Genomic DNA, 21,823 nt, shown 5'->3' on the forward strand with positions numbered 1-21,823 from the left:
AGCAAAGAAACAGTTCTTTTCTGCCCACAGTGTGTCTGCAAGTTCATGTCCAATGGGGTTGTCTAGGGTTGTGATAAGGTTAGTACGTGCCCCCTCCTCCTCAAATTTGAATTTGGAACCATTGTTTATTTGCTGTGATATCTTTAATGATTTTTCTACGGATAAAATATCTCGTATTTGGACTGAACTGGATTCCACCTCTATTGCAGAGTCTACTGTGGAGGTGTCTAGCATTTCCTCTTATGGGATTAGATTGGATCACTTTCAGTTTGTGACTCCTGAGGATGTGGACAAACGTTTGACTGTATGCCCTCCTATCTGTTCTCTTGACCCTTGCCCAACTTGGTTTATTTCATCTGGCAACTGCATGATCAAAGAGGGTCTGGTAAATATAAATACTTCTCTGAGGGAAGGCAGGATGCCTCCTTGTTGTTAGGAGGCTATCATTAGACCATGGCTGCTCAATTTTGGCCCTCATGCAGATGTTGGCCTACAACTCACATAATCTCCAGCTATTGGCCACTGTGGCTGGGGATTATGGAAATTGTAGTCCAAAAACAGCTGGTGGGGGCAAAGTTGAGCAGGCCTGCATTAGACCATGCTTGAAGAAATCTGCATTCGAGTTAGCCAGATATACACGCGTGGACAAATGTGTTGGTACCCCTTCACAAAAAAAGAACCCACAATTGTCTCTGAAATAACTTGAAACTGACAAATGTAATTGGCACCCATCACTGTTTGTTCCGCATTTAACAAAAATCAGACTTTGTTATAGAGTTTTGATGCAACAGAATGTTTCAAATAATAACACAAATGAAAGTGACATGGACAAAAATGATGGGACCCTTAACCTAATATTTTGTTGCACAACCTTTAGAGGCAATCACTGCAAACAAGCGATTCCTGTAGCTCTTAATGAGACTTCTGCACTTGTCAACAGGTAGTTTGGCCCACTCTTTTTGAGCAAACTGCTCCAGCTGTGTCAGGTTTGAAGGGTGCCTTCTCCAGACTACATGTTTCAGTTCTTTCCATAGATGTTCGATAGGATTCAAATCAGGGCTCATAGAAGGCCACTTCAGAATAGTCCAATGTTTTGTTCTTAGCTATTCTTGGGTGCTTTTAGCTGTGTGTTTTGGGTCATTATTCTGTTGGAGGATCCATGACCTGTGACTGAGACAGAGCTTTCTGACACTGGGTAGTACGTTTCACTCTAGAATGTCTTGATAGTCTTGAGATTTTATTGGTCCCTGCACAGACTCAAGGCACCCCATGCCAGATGCAGCAAAGCAGCCCCAAAACATAACTGAGCCCCCTCCATGTTTCACAGTAGGTATGGTGTTCTTTTCTTTGAAAGCTTCATTTTTTCGTTTGTGGACATAGAGCTGATGTGACTTGCCCAAAAGCTCCAGTTTTGTTTCATCTGTCCAAAGGACATTCTCCCAAAAGCATTGTGGCTTGTCAATATGCATTTTAGCAAATTCCAGTCTGGCTTTTTAATGTTTTTCTTTCAACAGTGGAGTCCTCCTGGGTCTTCTTCCATTGAGCCCACTGTCACTCAAAAAGCGATGGATGGTGCGATCAGACACTGATAGACCTTGACCTTGGAGTTCAGCTTGTATCTCTTTAGAAGTTGTCCTTGGCTTTTTGTCTACCATTCTCACTGTCTCACTGTCCCACTGCCCATTCTGGGGTTGATTTTCCTCTTGCGGCCGCGTCCAGGGAGGTTGGTTACAGTCCTATGCACCTTGAACTTCTTCATAATATTTGCAACTGTTGTCACAGGAACATCAAACTGCTTGGAGATGCTCTTATAGCCTTTGCCTTTTAACATGCTTGTCTATAATTTTCTTTCTGATCTCCTCAGACAACTCTCTCCTTTGCGTTCTCTGGTCCATGTTCATTGTGGGACACACAATGATACCAAACAGCAGAATGACTACATTTCTCTATTTAAATAGGTTGAATGACCTATTTTTCAATGAGCTATAAGGATAGCAACAAATTTGTCCACGTGTGTAGACCTGTCTCTGAAATTCCCATGGTTTGGACCCTGTTTGTATGACCATATGTTCTTGCATTACGAAACATTCTAATGCTAGCTAGTAGCATTTTCGTTTGCAGCTTTTAGCCTTGTCATCTTGCTTGACTATATTGATATATCTTGTTCTGTTCGTTTTCTGAGATTTGAGGCATAGATATTTAGAACTTAATTGTTGATGTCGTTTCTTTTATAATCTGTCTCAGTAACTCTTTAAAAGCAGCATTTTCCAGCCTGAGTGAAGATGAGTGGTATTTTCTAGTTGGTTGCAAAGGAGAGGGGGCAGTTTGTTATATAATTTAGCCATGCATAATGTAGCCGCAGGTTTGCTGTTGTGAGAAAAGTTTCTATTTCTCACAGGTTTAGTGAACAAAGGTATTGCTCATACTGGCTTCTGTTTTGATCATTCTGGGTCACATTCATGGTTACACTGAGCAGTGTTAATCTAGGCTTGTGCTCTGTGCTGGAGTTCCATAACACACTGTACACCCTGCCAATCTTCTCTCTTGGGCTGGGGTACAGCTGAGATTATTGAATATATCAAACACATTATGTTCTGTATTTGCTGCCAGTAGCAGAATTTCTTCTTTCTGTTCTTAGGCGGCAGCTCCAAGAAGATGAGCAGCTGTGTCTCTTTATAATAGAAATATCACCTGAGGGCAGAGGAAGATTTGCTATATGCATCATGAACTCTAGCTGCTTATCTCAACCCTAAAATATCAGACTCCTTCTGCCTATAATGAAGTCCATGTCTTTCTGCTCACCAAGTATAACTGCAGGTTTCTGATTCTCTGAGCCCAGAAGTTAGAAAATATGCTGCCCTGGCACAATTATCTAACAATTTAAGCGCTTTCAGGTAGATGATATCCAAAGTTTGATCCCTCCGCTTCAAACACTAAAAATTCTTTCCCCCCCCATAACTCCCCCAGATTACTGCTGCGTGTGAAAATCTTAAGTCCTGATGCAGCTGTATGGTTTTTATACAAACTGTTAGTAGTTATTTTCACCTTGTTGCCTATATCAAAACTCCTCAGGTCACAGGATATGCCCAATTTGTCCAAATAACTTACCTGTCTATATAGGACTAAATGAATTGTGAATTGCTGCCTAACAATCAAAATTCCAGATAGGTTAATTGATGCTGAACTGAACTCTAAGCTCCTGAAGGACTTCTTTTGATATTTCTCCCTTGTTACCTAGACCTTTTCTCTTTGACTCTCCTGTTGAAATTTTAGATTAGAAGTTGTTTGAGGCAGGAATCTGTCTCTTTGTTGTATTACACTGTCAAATGTCATGTACATTGATGGTGCACTATAACTATTAGGTTAAATTGTGTGTAATGTGGGTTATAGCCAGTCTGTAGAGCTGTCTTCTCTTTGTAAGAAACCACTTTTTGTCCATGTTCATAATAACTTCCATCATTCTATGCTATTATTTTTTTCCTCTTCTCCCATTGTTATATCCCTCTATTATAACTTTCCACTTCTTGATAACTTTTTGTTTATACTTTTTATCTTCTTGAGTGGCTAGCATTATATGGGTCTGTTCCGGGCTCTTGGATTGCCAAGGTGCAGAAATTTGATTGCTGAAAGCCCCCTGGTGGCTGATCTTGAGAAATGTTTTAAGTTACCTTTTTCTCCTGTTGAGACTGTGCATTCTGTGGAGAATTGTGATGTGGTCCTTTATTTTTTCCAAAGGTTAATTCATATAATATGTTATCTTTCCAAGCTATCCTAATAACTATTGGATCTTTGTGGTGGTCTGGTATCCTTCACAATGTGGGCTTTGTGCCTGCACAGAAGTATTCACAAGTTCCTTGAAGCACTCTGCCCTTTGCACATGAAGCAAACTCAGTATCTTTGGCACCAGAGGGCTTTGTGTCTCCATTATTTTCCAACCGCTGTTGAGTGCACTTCTCTTGGGATTCATTCCTTCATCATCCCTGGTTCCTGGAAAACAATATTTAAATTGTTTGCTTACTTGGTTTATTGAAGTTTGGAAAGTTTTTTTTTACTACACTTTGCCTCGTGTTTCAGATTTATCTACTTTTTTTGCTTATCCTTCTCAAAGTAAACTAGGAGGAGCAGGGAGTTACACTTGAGGGCCACTTTATACAAAAAAGCTTTACGCACTCTGACCCTGATGCCGTTGACATCAGCACTGTCTCACTCAGCCTAGCTTGGCCTCCAAGTCTTCCCACCAGGAGACTGTGCTTGGTGATTTCAAAAAAATCTTGGGATCTCCCGAAGGAAACCCACCACAAGAAGCGCAAACATAGGGAAGATGATACCTTGCCACAACCTAAACACCACAAAACATCTTTGACCTTGATGACATCGCACAAGCCAACTGCAGTGGCACACTTGATGCCAACCCGTCAATTGCCTCAACACTGGCCCAGACCTTGAAGCCAACTTGCCCACAGTCTTCAACATTGACACCTCATTCACCTTTGTTGTTGATACCATCAACTCCAGTTCTAGATCAGATGTCCTCTTCCCAAGGTACAAGTAGTCCGTTCTCACTCTTCTTCCTCCTCCCAGAGATAATTGAGCTGGCTTCAACCACTCCTCCATTGATGTTATTCACCCAGGTTCCAACACGAGCGTCACTCTCGCCATCAACCACGATACCGGCTTCCTCACTTGGTGCCTTTGGATTCCATGCTTCTACTCAGCCACTCTCTATATTGACCACTTCCATGGCCAATTCCATGCTAGGCATCATTAGGAAGGGAATTGAAAATAAAACAGCTAATATTATAATGCCCTTATACAAAACTATGGTGCAACCACACTTTGAGTACTGTGTACAATTCTGGTCACCACATCTAAAAAAGGATATTGTAGAACTGGAAAAAGTACAGAAGAGGGCAACCAAGATGATCAGGGGTCTAGAGCACCTTTCTTATGAGGCAAGACTACAACACCTGGGGCTTTTTAGTTTAGAAAAAAGACGACTGCGGGGAGACATGATAGAGGTCTATAAAATTATGAATGGTGTGGAGAAAGTGGGCAGAGAGAGATTCTTCTCCCTCTCTCATAACACTAGAACCAGCGGTCATCCCATGAAATTGACTGCCAGGAAATCTAGGACCAACAAACGGAAGTACTTTTCCCACACAATGCATAATCAACTTGTGGAATTCTCTGCCACAAGATGTGGTGACAGCCAACAACCTGGATGGCTTTAAGAAGGGTTTGGATAACTTCATAGAGGAGAGATCTATCAATAGCTACTAGTCGGAGGGCTGTGGGCCACCTCCAGCCTCGAAGGCAGGATGCCTCTGAGTACCAGTTGCAAGGGAGTAACAGCAGGAGAGAGGGCATGCCCTTAACTCCTGCCTGTGGCTTCCAGTGGCATCTGGTGGGCCACTGTGCGAAACAGGATGCTGTACTAGATGGGCCGCCTGATCCAGCAGGGCTGTCCTCAAGTCGTCCTCATGTCGTCCTTACGACTACATCACAATCTACTTTGCCTGAGACCCACAGCTTCTGTCTTCTGTCTTGCATCCTGACGTCGCTGGCCTTTGGATCCAATTTTCCATTGACATAGTCAATATCGAAGGACTTTCTACTTCTGCAAGATTTTGACTCCATCCTGGGATCACCTCTGTCTATGTCCTCCAGCTCAATATTTAAGGGTTTTTGTCTCAACGGTCTCGATATTGATGAGGAGGTTGAGTCCAGTTCCCTACGAATTCCTTAAACACCTTAAGAACATAAGAACAGCCCTGATTGATCAGGCCCAAGGCCCATCTAGTCCAGCATCCTGTTTCTCACAGTGGCCCACTGGATGCTGCTGGAAGCCTACAGGCTTCATCTTGGTTGCCCTCTTCTGCACCTTTTCCAGTTCTACAATGTCCTTTTTTAGATGTGGTGACCAGAATTATACTCAGTACTCCAGGTGTGGCCGCACCATCGTTTTGTATAAGGGCATTATAATATTAGCCGTTTTATTTTCAATTCCCTTCCTAATTATCGCTAGCATGGAATTGGGCTTTTTCACAGTTGCCACACATTGAGTCGGCACTTTCAGTGAGCTGTCGACTACAACCCCAAGATCCCTCTCCTGGTCAGTCACCAACAGCTCAGATCCCATCAGCGTATACTGATGGGAAGTTGGGGTTCTTCGTCCCAATGTGCATCACTTTACACTTGCCAACATTGAACCGCATTTGCCATTTTGTTGCTCACTCACCCAGTTTGGATAGATCCTTTTGGAGCTCCTCACAATCTGTTTTGGATTTCACTGCCTGAAAGAGTTTGGTATCATCTGCAAATTTGGCCACCTTGCTGCTTACCCCTGCTTCTAGATCACTTATGAATAAATTTAAAAGCACCGGTCCCAGTACAGATCCCTGGGGGACCCCACTTCTTACTTCGCTCCATTATCCCTACCCTCTGTTTCCTGTCTTTCAACCAGTTAGCAATCCACACATTTACTTGTCCCCTTATTCCAGGACTGCTAAGTTTCCTCAGGAGTCTTTGATGAGGAACTTTGTCAAAAGCTTTTTGAAGTCCAGGTATACTATGTCAACTGGATCACCTTGATCCACACATTTGTTGAAACTGTCAAAGAACTCCCAAAAGCTTTGTGAGGCAATTTCCCTTTGCAGAAGCCATGCTGGTTCTCTCCCAGCCAGGCCTGTTCTTCTATGTGCTTTACAGTTTTATCCTTGAGAATGCTTTCCATCAATTTGCATGGAATGGACGTTAAGCTAACCTGCCTGTAATTTCCCAGATCGCCCCTGGATCCCTTTTTGAAAATCGGTGTTACATTTGCTACTTTCCAGTACTCCGGTACAGAGTCCGATTACAGGGATAAGTTATATATTTTGGCAAGAAGGTTGGCAATTTCATATTTGAGTTCTTTGAGGACTTGGATGGATGCCATCCGGCCCTGGCGATTTGCTAGTTTTCAGTTTTTCCAGACACTTTAGAACATCATCTCTTGTCACTTCTGACTCGGTTCTTTAGCCTCCATTCCCGAAAAGCCTGCTTCAGAAACAGATAAACACTCAGTATCCTCTGCTGTGAAGATGGACGCAAATAACTCATTTAGCTTCTCTGAACCTCCATATCCTCCTTAATAATTCCTTTCACTCCCTCATTGTCTAACGGTCCAACCGCCTCCCTGGCAGGTTTCTTGCCTCTGATGTATTTCAAGGGGAATAACAAAAACTTCTTTATACTTCTAGCTAAATGTCCCTCAAACTCTCTTTTCGCCTCCCTTATTGTAACCTTGCATTTCTTTTGCCAGAGTTTGTGTTCCTTTCTGTACTCCTCATTTGGGCAGGCCTTCCAATTTCAGAAGGAAGTCTTCTTCCCTTTTATGGCTTCCTTGACATTACCTGTTAGCCATGCTGGCATCCTCCTGGACTTAGTAGTACCTTTCCTCCTTTTGGGTATACAGTCTTATTGGGCTCCTAGTATTGTGATTTTGAGTAAACTCCATGCATTCTGGAGTGAAGTGACTTTCCTGATTTTCCCGTTCAGCTTTCTTTTCACCATACTCCTCATTTTGGAGAAGTTTCCTCTTTTGAAATTCAAAGTGTCTGTCTTAGACTTCCTTGGTGATTTTCTCCCCACATGTATGCTGAATTTGATCACACTATGGTCACTGTTCCCTAAAGGGTCGATGAAACTGGCATTATGCACCAGGTCCTGGATGCCACTCAGGATTAAGTCCAAAGTCGCCTTCTCTCTGGTTGGTTCCAAGACCAACTGTTCTAGGGCACAGTCATTCCCCATAGTTAGAAATTTGACCTCTTTGTCATCACCAGACTGTGAATTTACCCAGTCTTTGAATGGGTAATTGAAGTCATAAGAACATAAGAACAGCCCTGCTGGATCAGGCCCAAGGCCCATCTAGTCCAGCATCCTGTTTCGCACAGTGGCCCACCAGATGCCGCTGAAGCCACAGGCAGGAGTTGAAGGCATGCCCTCTCTCCTGCTGCTGCTCCCCCCCACTGGTATTCAGAGGCATCCTGCCTTTGAGGCTGGTGGTGGTCTGTAGCTCTCCAACTAGTAGCCATTGATAGACCTCTTCTCCATGAAGTTACCCAAACCCCTCTTAAAGCCGTCCAGGTTGTTGGCTGTCACCACATCCTGTGGCAGAGAGTTCCACATGTGGGTCACGTGTTGTGTGAAACAATACTTCCATTTGTTGGTCCTAGACCTCCCGGCAATCAATTTCATAGAGTGACCGCTGTTCTAGTGTTGTGTGAGAGGGAAAAGAATTTCTCTCTATCCACTTTCTCCACACCATTCATGATTTTATAGACCTCTATCATGACTCCCCGCAGTCGTCTTTTTTCTAAACTAAAAAGCCCCAGGTGTTGTAGTCTTGCCTCATAAGAAAGGTGCTCTAGGCCCCTGGTCATCTTGGATGCCCTCTTCTGTACCTTTTCCAGTTCAACAATGTCCTTTTTTTAGATGTGGTGACCAGAACAGTACGCAGTACTCAAAGTGTGGTCGCACCATAGTTTTGTATAAGGGCATTATAATATTAGCTGTTTTATTTTCAATCCCCTTCCTAATGATCCCTAGCATGGAATTGGCCTTTTTCACAGCTGCCGCACACTGAATCGATACTTTCACCGAGCTGTCCATCACAACCCCAAGATCCCTCTCCTGGTCAGTCACTGACAGCTCAGATCCCATCAGCATATACTTGAAGTTGGGGTTTTTCATCCCAATGTGCATCACCTTACACTTGCTAACATTGAACCGCATTTGCCATTTTGTCGCCCATTATTACTGCCATGCCTCCCATTATTACTGCCATGCCTCTCCTTGATGCCTCCCTGCAACTCCCCGTCACTTTCAGCATTTTGATCCAGAGGGTGATAGCATGTCCCCAGTAGCACATTTCCTTTCAGGCCTTGTATTGTCACCCACAGGGTTTCTGTGGAGGACTCCAGTCCCCCTAGGTTTTCTACTTTGTCCGATTCTATCCCTTCTTTAACATACTGTGCTACTCCACCTCCAAGGCACCCCTCCCTGTCCTTTCTATAGAGTTTTTATTCAGGGATAACTGTGTCCCACTGGTTCTCGCTGTTCCAGTGTTTCTTTTATGCCCACTATATCTATTTCTGCATTAGCAACCAAGCACTCCAGCTCACCCATATTGGCTCAGAGGATTCTGGCATTGGCATATAAGCACCTATACGCTGAATCTCTTCCCTGATGTATGCTATCTTTCTTTGGACTCTTGGACCTGCTGGCACAGCCTTCTGTCTGCTCTTTATGTGGTTCTACTCTGTCCCCTTCTGTTTTATCTGAATCCTTTGCACCCTCACACTTTAAAGGATGGCATTTGCCAAACTGGATACTGCCAAGCTCCTGTCAGCTATTCCCCCGTCGTCATTTTAAAAGCTGCCCTGCAACCTATTTGATTTTAAGCGCCAGCAGTCTGGTTATATCTTGGTTCAAGTGCAGCCCATCCCTTTTGTACAGGCCTTGCTTTCCCCCAAATGTATCCCAGTGCCTAACAGATCTAAACCCCTTCTCCCAGCACCAACTTCTCATCCACACATTGAAAGCCCTCAGCTCTGCCTGTCTCACTGTACCTGTGTGTGGAGCAGGTAGCATTTCTGAGAATGCTATCTTGAGGGTCTTGGACTTCAAAACACCTAAATTCAGCCTAAATTTGGCATCCAGGACCTCCCGACTGCACTTACCCACATCGTTGGTGCCGACGTGCACCACAACAGCTGTTTCCTCCCCAGCACTGCCTAAGAGCCTACCTAGATGCTGTGTGATGTCAGCAACCTTCGCACCAGGCAGGCAAGTCACCGTGTGGTCAACTCGTGGGTCACAAACCCATCTCTCTATACCTCTAATTATCAAATCATCCACTATAAGGAGGCCCCCACCTTTCGCTTCTCTAGGGAAGGCAATCCCTATGTTCACCCAGAGACGTAAGTTTTGGGCAGTATAAAAATATGTTAAATAAATAATATAAATAAAAAATAAAATATGTGCTCTCCTTTATATTACCCTGCTCACCCTGGGAAAGCTTTTGTCTCCTAGTTTATTCTCTTTACAGGAGAAGAGTAGAATTTTGGAGCTCCCCAGAGACTCTTGATCCTGGTTATATAAGGAGGATGGGAAGTTTCAAGGATCTCCTTTATGTACCTTCACCTCCTCTTCTCACTTATTATGAGGAGTTCCGGCTTTGGAAACTGAGAAGGCGCAAGTTCTCTAATTCTCAGGATCAAACTCCTCTTTCTACCAGGTCCTTGCCTTTTAAGAGCCCTCTGGACCATCCCCCTGTTCCACAGCCCCCAGTAGATCAGCCTACTGCTCCAGTCCTTCCACTTACTCCATTTGAGCAGCCTAATTTTCCTTCAACTCCTTTGGAAGCTCCCACTATTCCTGACAAACAACATTCAGATTATGACTATGGTTCCTCTTCTGAATGAGATGATGACTCTACACTCACTAAGAACCTGACAGACCCTTCTCCTGACAATAATGTACCAAACAATCTGTCCAATTCTCCTACCGAGGAGACCAAATCTTATATAATACAGGTTACAGAGATGGCCAGAATGCTGGGCCTGAAACTTAAGTCACCAGCTCAAGAAGTCAGGGACCCCATTTATGATTCCATGGCTTCTACTTCTTAAGCCACCTAATGGCGCAGTGGGGAAATGGCTTGTCTACCAAGCCAGAGGTTACCAGTTTGAATCCCCACAAGTATGTTTCCCAGACTATGAGAAACACCTATATCCGGCAGCAGTGATATAGGAAGATGCTGAAATGCATCATCTCATACTGCTTGGGAGGATGCAATGGTACACCCCTCCTGTATTCTACCAAAGACAACCACAGGGCTCTGTGGTCGCCAGAAGTCAACACTGACTCAATGGCACACTTTTACCTTTACTTCTACTTCTCACCCTGCAGCTCTTCTGATGCATCCTGTGTTGGTCAATTCTGCTAAGTCAGCATGGGAAGCTCCATCCACATCAACATCAAAGCACTTATAGAATATTTACATGGTGCAGGAAGAAGACTGTTTCAACACACTCCACCTAACTCATTGGTGGTGGACTGTGCTATGGGCAGTAGGTCTAGGTGAAAACATTCCACACAAATTGAGAAGGAAGACAGGAAGTTGGATTCCATTGGCCACAGGATTTAATCCCTAATGTGGCAGAGACCACATTAAAAATGCCCCTGAAGCAATTCAGACAAGATTTAGAGAACTACTTTCTAAATCAGCTGATATCATGTGTCAAAGTCTCAGTACTGCAAAATATCTTACAGAAACAGAGTCCCACGTTCTGAAAAGTGCAGTCTCCCTATGTAGGCATGTGTGGCCCTGGCTATGTTCCTCTTTCCTCCAGCAGGATATGCGAGACAAAATAGAGGATCTCCCTCTTGATGGAGAAGGCTTATTTAGCTCTGCAACTGTTGAAACTATGGAGCTTATGAAAAAATCCAGGATCATGGCTAGAACCTTTCTGCTGCTTTTGCCCCTCAATCTTACTCACAAAGGTTTTGGAAATATGACAATCCTAAATCCCAATATAGCAGATCAGCGTGCAGAGAATACCGCAGACTTTTCCAACATTCTCAGAGGTGCTCTTTCCCACAAAAAGCAGAAGCAACACCCAAAACCGAGGGGTCAAGACCAATCTAAACTGAGCCTTTGATTTTTCCCAATCACCTTGCCCATTGTAACTCTTCCTACACCTATCCGGCTCGCCCCTTACCTAGCACCCTGGCATCGTATCACGTCCGATGCCTGGGTGCGAAGTATCATCTCCACTGACTACACCTTTCGCACCCTTCCAGCCTTTCTGAGGCTAAAAACCACCCCAGCAACTCCTTTTCTACTAGTGAAGGTACAATAACTCTTATCCAGAGGGGCGACAGATCCTGTTTCCCCCGAAACCCAATGGGCAGGGTTCTATTCCAGGTACTTCCAAGTCCCAAAGAGGTATGGAGATCTATGTTGTTTTCTAGATCTGTGCTCCCACAACAACTACATCCATGCAAGAAAATTCTGGATGTTGACTCTACAACAACTGTTGCCCATATTGGTAGAAGAAGAGAGGCTCACTGTTCTGAACCTCAAAGATGTCTATTTTCATATACCAATATGACCTTGACACAGGAAATATCTCCGATACACTGTGGGACACCAGATTTATCAGTCTATGTTCCTCCCTTTCAGCCTCTCCACAACTCCACGTCTTTTTATGAAATGTACAAGCCTTGCTATTGCTCATCTGAGGACTCAGAATTTTGTTATCCTCATACCTGGTCAATTACTGGTCATACCTGGTTAATCACCTCAACCAACAAGGATAAACTGACGAATAAAATCAACCTGGTCCTCTTCCTTGTGGACAACCTGGGCACCCAAATAAATTGGAAAAAGTCCAATTTCCACCCCCAGAAGTCTTTGCCATACATAGGAGCAATACTCCATACAGACGTTAAACGTACGTTCCTCCCAGAAGAGCAACACATTGCAATTGTGTATCTTATTCGCTCTATCAGATCTGATCCAACCCAACCCAGAGCCCGCAGACCATCCAACTTATCTTGGGCCTGCATGTGTCCTGCATGTCAACTGTCAGTTACCCCAGACTGCTCCTGTGATGCCTCCAACTGTGTCTCCTGTCCAAATTCAAACCGAACATAGACAGTCATCAAACGCAGCTTGTAGTACCACAAACTTAACTGGACTCTCTTTTTTGGTCTCTGCCAGAAAATCTCAACATGGGTATGCTGTTTCAACCTCCCACACCAACAATGACTGAGATGACAGATGCCTCTCTGAAGGGCTGGGGCACCCACTATGTGGGCCTTAATGCACAGGGCTTGTGGGAACACCAGCAGGCCTCCCTACAGATACATGTTTTAGGACTTCTGGCAGTCCTCCTGGCCTTGAAGTCTTTCCTCCCACTCCTTTCTGGAAAAAATAATTCAGATGCTCCTGGAAAACACCATGACAATTGTGTATATCAGCTGCCAGAGCAGCACAGTCTCAAATTCCCTCTGCAACCTTGCCATTCAACTCTAGGACTGGTGCATTCACTATCGGATCTACCCCTGGCTTTCCACATAAAGGGCACCGACAACATCCTGTCAGACAATCTCGGCAGAGAGACAGACATAGCCTGCCAGCACGAATGGGAACTCAACAAAGATGTTCTCACTGATCTTTTCCATCGCTGGGGGACTCTCGAAGTGGACTTCTTTGCGACACAGCACAACAAAAAATGCACCCTTTTCTGCTCGAGGGCCAGAGTGGGAAAAACATGCTTAGGAGAGGCATTCCAGATCCCCTGGGAGAACAAACTTGTTTACCTCTTCCCACACTTTCCTATTCTATCCAGGGTCCTAAGCAAAATTTTACATCACAAAATGAAGTGTATCCTACTCACACCTTGGTAGCTGAGACAGCCTTGCAACTGTCTCGAAGGTCCCATCATTGTTTCTATCAACATCCCGATCTCCTGCATCAGAACAGCAGCAGTGTCCTTCACCACAACCTCAGGACCCTGAATATGATTTGGATGCTGGACTTCTAGATAATATTCTCCTTTGTGAGAGGAAGGCCTCCTTGAGATGCAACTATAGATGTAAGTAGAAAATATGTTCTATTCATGCGAAGTCCAAAGGATTTGACCCATCTACAGCTTCTGTATGTCAGATTCTCCTATACCTTATCTCCTTAAAACATTCTGGCCTTTTAAATTCATCTGTCAAGGTCCACGTTTCAGCCTTATTTGCAGTCCATACCAGCTGGGGTTCTAAGACCATTTTCTCCCACCCTGATTGTAAGAAGTTTCTTAAAGGTCAGAATAACCTTTTTCCACCGGTGAGAAAACAGATAGAGCCTTTCAGCCTCTCCCTAGTGCTCTTGACTCTCACTGGGGCCCCCTTTGAGCCCCTGTCCTCAGCACCAATTAAACTGTTTACGTTCATTCTACTAGAGCTATGGCCACCTCGGCAGCTCACCTGTCTGGCATTAACTTCACTGATATTCATAAAACTGCTACATGGTCCACTGATCTGCCCTTTGTCAAACATTACACCTTAGACATCTGCTCCACAGCTGAGGATCGCTTTGGGCACCCAGTATTGCCTTTAACTTAACATTCTTGGACCCACCTCCTAATATGGGAGCTTGCTAATTGCCAACGTTGTGAAGGACACTGGACCACCACAAAGAGAAACGGGTTGCTTACCTATAAATTTTGATCTTTTGGTAGTCCAGTATAATTCACAACACACACCCGGCCTCCCCGCCTAATGGATGTACTTACCTGTTTCGTGATGAATGAACTCAAGTTGACACAGTGGCTGTCCAGAAACTGAGAGACACAGCATTCTGGTGTAAAAGATACTGAGCATGCTCCGTTTGTGAAGGGCGGAGCTTCAGAGTGCTTCAAGGAACTTGTGAATTCTTCTGTAGGGTTACTGCACAAGTGCAAAGCCCTAGTTGTGAATGATACTGGACCATCAAAAGTTACAGGTAAGCAATCTATTTTTATGTGCTAATGTGGCCAGAATAATATCTGTGAACTGAGCAATCATGGATCCTTTCAGTAGCAATAGCCATGATCTCTGTGGCACCGCTTCCTGCTGCTGCCATCATTATAGGAGTACTGTTATGTCTGCGATTGTCCAGCATGTTTAAGGGATTTATTAGGACTGCTTTGATCTGCTGGTAAATAATAGTAATAGGTTAACTGATAATATTTTAAAGTTTTTTTTTAAAAGTATTTAAAAAGAGAAGTATCTGTTGCAAATCTCTTATTGAGCTTTCATTTTGGTTGGCCTACTATCTATCAAGGAGCATATTAGCAATAGCAATAGCAATAGCAATAGCACTTACATTTATATACCGCTTTATAGCCGGAGCTCTCTAAGCGGTTTACAATGATTTAGCATATTGCCCCCAACATTCTGGGTACTCATTTTACCGACCTCGGAAGGATGGAAGGCTGAGTCAACCTTGAGCCCCTGGTCAGGATCGAACTTGTAACCTTCTGGTTACAGGGCGGCAGTTTTACCACTGCGCCACCAGGGGCTCTATTAGAAGTGAATTATGAATTAGAAGTGAATTGTGAATTGGGGGCTGCTGCTAGCTTGAAATTATTTTATCAATTTGACATAATTACATTATGAATAGGTGGATGTCAGATATAACTGCCATGGATTTTTTCAGGGCTCCACTTGAATTATATTTGTGTAATTTCTTGTTTCTAGAAATGCATGGTTATTTGTTAGATCAAGATGTAGGGAAGTGTGAGTGTGTGTGTGTATATATGAGAGAGAGAGAGAGAGAACGAGAACAAGAGAACGAGAGAACGAGAACACGAACACACACCATTATGTTTGAGACCTTGAAACTAGCAGGAGTGTGTTTTAAATTGTGGTTTCCATTAGGGGTATGTGAACTGGTCCATTTTGAATCCTGGTTCCTCTTGAACTGGGACATTCTGAGTGGTCCGGGTTTGAACCAGACAGGCCTCCCAAAAGGGGATGCTGGTCTGAGTTCGAACCGGACTTGGACCAGTTCATGGGTCTGCTCGTAAAGGGGAATCCAATGAGAGATTCCCATTTATGAGAAATGGGGCAGGGGGCTTCCTAGAGATAGAGGATGCAGGAGGGAGAGCAGAGGTGCATCCAGGTAATTTTTGGAGCCTGCCCCCACCCCATCCCAGTTGCAAGTTAAGCATCCTACTCCTACACATGCACACACTGTGACACATGCAGTATTTTTTACACATGGGTTCTTGAGGGCACAAGCAGCAACTGGACTCACAAGAATATAAAACAGGTATATTTATTATTACTATTTATTTTATTTTATTTATATACCGCCCTTCCAAAATGGCTCAGGGCAGTTTACAATTAAAACAAACCACTAAGACAGTAAAGAGCTAAAACAAATTAAAAAACAATGTAACAATTAACAATTTAAAAACATTTTAAAACAACAATTAAACAATTACAGCGATTAAAAACCCCGAAATCAGGTTTTGAATTTTAAAATAAACCAGATATCAAAAACCCCCAAATTTAGGAAGCTGAGAAAGCTTGGGTGAAAAGATGGGTTTTCAGGTGTTTTTTGAAAATTGACAGAGATGGGGAGGATCGTATCTCAGCAGGGAGCGCATTCCACAATCTTGGGGCAGCGACCGAGAAGGCCCGTCTCTGTGTAGCCACCAAAAGAGTTGGTGGTAACTGGAGACGGACCTCCTCAGATGACTTCAATGGGCGGTGGGGCTCATAATGAAGAAGACGCTCTCTTAGATACCCAGGGCCTAAGCCGTTTATAACTAGCACTTTGTATTTCATCGGGAAACCTATTGGCAGCCAGTGTAACTCCATCAGTAAAGGAGTAACATGGTCTCCGAGATGACCCAGAGACCAACCTGGCTGCTGCATTCTGAACCAACTGAAGTTTCTGGACTATGTACAAAAGCAGCCCCTCGTAGAGCGTGTTACTAAAGTCCAGTCTGGAGATTACCAACAGATGTACCACTGTTTTGAGGTCATTGATCTTGAGAAACGGGTGCAGCTGGCGTATCAGCCGGAGCTGATAGAAAGCACCCCGGCCACTGCCTCAACCTGAGAAACCAGGGAGAGGTGTGAATTCAGAAGTACTTCCAGACTGTGAACCTGTTCCTTTTGGGGAAGTGTGACCCCATCTAGAACAGGCAGATCAAAATTGTCTCTAGAGTTGTGACCTCACACAATAAATACCTCCGTCTTAGCTGGATTCAGCTTCAGTTTATTCTCCCTCATCCAGCTCATTACTGCTTCCAGGGAGGCATTTAGGGAGGATATGCCAGCTGCTGAAGAAGTTGACATGGATAAGTAGATCTGGGTGTCATCAGCGTACTGGTAACACCCAGCTCCAAATCCCCTGATGATCTTTCCCAGCAGTCTCATGTAGATATTAAAAAGCATTGGAGAAAGTATGGAGCCTTGAGGGACACTATATTTAAACTCAGATTTTGAAGAGCAACAGTCTCCAATCGACACCATCTGGAATCTATCTGAGAGGGAGGAGCAGAACCACTGTAAAACAGTACCTCCCACCCCCAACCCCCTCAGACATTCCAGAAGGATACAATGGTCGGTAGTATTGAAAGCCACCGAGAGATCCCAAAGGACCAACAGAGTCACACTCCTCTGTCAATTGCCAACTGGAGATCATCCATCAGGCCAACCAAAGCAGTCTCCACTCCATAGCCCACTCGAAAACCAGTTTGAAATGGGTCTAGATAATCAGTTTCCTCCAGGACCACCTGGAGCTGAGAGGCCACCACCCTCTCAATTACCTTGCCCAGCCATGGGAGGTTGGAAACAGGCCTATAATTGCTCAACTCTGAGGGATCTAATGCAGGCTTCTTTAGAAGAGGTCTAATAATTGCCTCCTTAAGACAAGGAGGCATCCTGCCCTCCCTCAGAGAAGCATTTATGATTTCCACTAGGCTGTTTACAACAATCTCCCTGCTAGATCGAACAAGCCATGTTGGACAAGGGTCAAGAGAACAAGTGGTAGGCTTCACCGTTCCAAGCAGCTTGTCTACATTCTCAGGAGTCACAAACTGAAACCGATCCAGTTGAATCACATAAGAGGAGTCGGGCACCTCCAGTTCAGACATCAAATTAATTGTGGAGTCTCCATCTAGGTCGGCCCGAATCCAAGAGGTTTTATCTGCGAAAAACTCTTTAAACACATCACAGGGGGTAACTGATGCCTCCAAATTCTGGTTCAAGGGAGGGGGGGCAGATACTAGTCCCCTCACAACCCTGAACAACTCCGCTGGACGTGAACTCGCAGAGGCAGTACGGGCAGAAAAGAACTACCTCGTTGCCGCATGTATTGTCTGAGCATAGATCTCTAAATATGCTCTATGTTGCAATCTGTCAGATTCAAGTCGAGTTGTCTTCCACTTGCGCTCCAGTCGCCTACCTTGCCACTTCAGCCCCTGTAGTTCTTCCGTATACCAAGGGGCCAAATTTGAAGTGGGTTGGAGGGGACGCTTGGGAGCAATCGTGTCTACTGCCCTGGTGAGCAAGTTGTTCCAATTCTCAACCAGGGCATCAACAGGGTCACCAGCAGAGGCAACATTAAATCCCTCCAAGGCTTCTTGGAATCTTAGTGGATCCAATAACATCTTTGGGCGGACCATTCTAATGGGCCCCTCGCCCCTGCAGAGGTGGGAAGTGGTTGTAAGTCCAACTTTAACCAGATGGTGGTCCGTCCACGACAATGGGGAAATCACAGGAGTCCCTACCCACGGAACACCACCCTGATCAGAGTAAAAGACCAAATCAAGTGTGTGAAATGAACATTGAAGTCCCCCAGCACCAAGAGTTTGGGAGACTCCAACGTGAATTCCGCGATGAAGTCCGTGAGTTCAGTAAGGGATTCTGCTGGGCAGCGGGGCGATCGGTACACCAACAGAAGTCCCAATCTATCCCTGGTCCCCAAACTCAAGTACACACATTCAGTATGGCCTGATACCCTGACAGGGGCCCTGTAAGAGAGATGTTATCCTTATAGAACACAGCCACCCCACCTCCCCGCCCACTTCCTCTCTCCTGCTCCTCTACAGAATATCCTGGAGGAAGAAGCTGGGACCAAACTGGACCACTAGCCTCCCCAAACCAAGTCTCGGTAATACATACCAGGTCAGCCACTTCATCCATGATCAAATCATGGATGAGTTCAGGTTTATTTTGGACCGACCTGGCATTGCAGAGGAGCAGGGGAAAGCTATGTGGGTTGTTGGCAGTGCTCCCCGAGGTCAAAGAGCTGGCAGGACAGCCGAAATATTTAATATATGCATTAGCAGAAAAATATTAGCAAATATACATTAACAGAAAAATTTCAACATGCAACGTAACATATTCCCATTTCACATATTTCTTTTCCCACTCCCCCCACTGTCTCTAAAGCACCTGACACAGGTCATAATCACACTAAGCTGCCTGGCGCAGTGTATGACAGTGGCGACCACACAACCCAGGAAAGATTTGGGGGGCCCCATGGGATGTGGAGGCCCTGGACTCTTGCTCTGAAGTCCAGAGGTAAGAGTGCCCCTGGAGGGGAGTCAGGGCTACTTATTTAATCGTCAGCATCGGGTGGCGATGTCTCCATTCCCGCCTCCTAGTTCAGGTTTTTTCCAGCCCAGTTCTGTCTTCTGTGCATGCTCAGAGGCCCAAACGAGGCTGCAGCTGGAGGAGGCTGGCAGTGGTCGGGGGATTACCGATTAAAGTAAGTAGCCCTGACTCCCTCCCACAAACTCTACCTCTAGCAAGCCCAACTGCCACTTTACTCGTAAAGGGGAATCCTCAGTGGATGTCCTTTTATGATTAGTTGCCTGAACCGGTCCAGCGGTTGAACCAGACCAGATCTGGTTAGAATCCAGCTTAGATTCTAATCAAATTGACCTGGCCGGTTCTGTGCACGTCCCTAGTTACCATGCATGTGCTATTATTTTCAGTGCAGTGTCTTATCTGGAGTTGTAATATTTTTATTTGTGTGGAAGTATATGTTTGGTTTGAGGGGAAACTGAAATGTCTACAAATTTTAGTCATAACCACCTAAAGTTTGATGATGGTAGTTAAGAATATGAAATATTTTTTATCTCGGCTCAAAGTGCTTAAGCCTGAATTAGCCTATGAAGTAGGATAATTATGAGATCCCTGCGTATTGAGTTACCTGTATTGTCTTTCTGTAGTTAAGGTTATGGTGTCCTGAGAGAATTCGACTTCTTCTGGTACTGTATTCCTTCCTAATTGGAACTTACAGCATCCTGTCAGGGTACAGAACTTGGTATCTAGTATGTGCATTTCGAAGAAGGTCTATAGTTACTATTGTGCTAGAAGTTGCTGGCCACCACATTTTATATCGGGAAACGTGCTTTCCCATATTAGGTATGTTCTGCTGGCCAAGCTTAGCTTCCTGTGGTATACACGCATATTACATGTGAGCTTCTGAAATGCCAAATTCTACATTTGTACTACATCTGATATGAGTTCGAAACAGTATTGGCTTTGCTTAATGGATTGAGATTCAGAGCAGTAAGGGAGAAAAAGTGCGGATGATTACTGTTTAAAAATAATCAGGAGTTGCTTCTACCAACATCCTTCACTGTAGATTCAGAACCTGGTATTGTTTCAAAATAAATCTAATGAAAAGTGAAAATCAATGCTGAAAAATCCTGATTGATGTTCCTAACATTTTCTGTCTTTTTACGTGCTTCAGACTTTGGTTGTGAGAAGAGGTTAGTTAAAACATGTTATGAGTTCATTAGTCTGTAGAGAAATGATTTTTCATGGCAATGAATGCTTATGCTGCCGGTACAGATACATTGTCATGTGTTGTGAAATAAATTGTTTGTTTCCTTAGGATATATTTATGTTCATAACAAGACAATTGAAAGGATTAGAAGATACAAAGAGCCCACAGTTCAATAGATATTTTTATTTATTGGAGGTAAGTATCAACTCTTTACAGTTAGTATTTGCAACGTGCTAAACAGTCAAAAGGTTTATCAAATGTAAAACTATAAAAATATGGCCAAGACTGTTGTTCAGTACTTATTTTTCTCAATGTCTTAATGTCTGTGATTGACATTTAATGTCTTTGAGGTTACAGTAACTGTATCTTTTCTCTCCCTACAGAATATTGCATGGGTGAAGTCTTATAACATATGCTTTGAACTAGAAGATAGCAATGAAATTTTCACACAATTGTACAGAACATTGTTTTCTGTAATCAAGTGAGTGAATTCATTTTTATCAGTGAAATTATTCACAATGATTTGAGGCTGAAAAACTATTTCAGATTCTTAGATATCATTATCAGATCTTTAGGTGCTTAAGTTATTCCACATCTAAAAAAATCTAGTCATTCATGGCATTGTTTGGTTTATTAAAATGATTGACTCAGCAGTTCTGTTTTAAATTACTCTGATAGTTATAGGCTCCAATGCAACAGAGCACTTATGTGATAGCACACACAGTGCTATAATCTATAATGGGTTGCTTTATATTGCTCTTGAGCAATTGTGAAGGCACTGTACACAATGGCTGACGTGTTGTGCAAGGTAACAAGGTCAGTTCTGGACTGCCTACCCTGCTGCAGGTATCTAAAACAATGGCCACAGTGTTGCAAAGCAGTTCTGGTGCATGACTACTTAAAATTGTGCAGTCTCACTTCCAAGACGCCATGTATATTGGAAATATAGTGTACATAGCAGTGCCATGGAAGTCTAGTCTGTTGGATTTTAAGTTTGCAGTGCACTAGCACTGCTCTGCAACACCGCAGTGGCTTAGGCAGTTCAGAACTGCCCACATTACCCACTGACCTAACTTCTAATGATGTAAAAAATCATTAGAATGATCATGTTGTCACTGATTTTACTTTTGAGCCTTTCACGTTGTGTCACTGGTGAATGATGATGGTAAAGGAATTGGGTTATTTTGTGAAGATAGAAGTAAAGGAAATGATCTGGATTGTGATGCCATGACAGTCATAATGTATGGGTTCTGTGCCTGCTCAGGCCAGCTTCAGATAGAATTTGTTAGCGCCTCAAGACGCCTGTAAACACCTTCTACACGAGCCTGCAGTGCCTGATAGCAGTGGTTAGGCAACCTCCCGCTCAGTTTCTTGCTGACTGCCTTAGCGATCAGACCTTTGGAAACCTCAGCTCCTTAGTCAACTCTTTTTCGGCTCTTTACGATTTTCTGACTTAAACCTGGCACGAACTTTGACTACCCTATG

General features: G+C 44.0%; 1 protein-coding gene across 2 annotated transcripts in view; it reads left to right on the forward strand.

The window, feature by feature from the left end:
- Positions 1-21,823, forward strand: part of PDS5B (PDS5 cohesin associated factor B) — a 152,981-nt gene that overhangs the window by 25,443 nt on the left and 105,715 nt on the right. For both annotated transcript variants that reach the window (XM_053308801.1, XM_053308800.1), the window contains exons 4-5: positions 20,447-20,533; positions 20,722-20,819. In XM_053308801.1, the coding sequence (XP_053164776.1) occupies positions 20,447-20,533; positions 20,722-20,819 (185 nt within the window). The remainder of the gene's footprint in view (positions 1-20,446; positions 20,534-20,721; positions 20,820-21,823) is intronic.

This window comes from Hemicordylus capensis, chromosome 3 (genome assembly GCF_027244095.1).
Source record: "Hemicordylus capensis ecotype Gifberg chromosome 3, rHemCap1.1.pri, whole genome shotgun sequence".
In the NCBI taxonomy this organism is placed as follows: Eukaryota; Metazoa; Chordata; class Lepidosauria; order Squamata; family Cordylidae; genus Hemicordylus; species Hemicordylus capensis.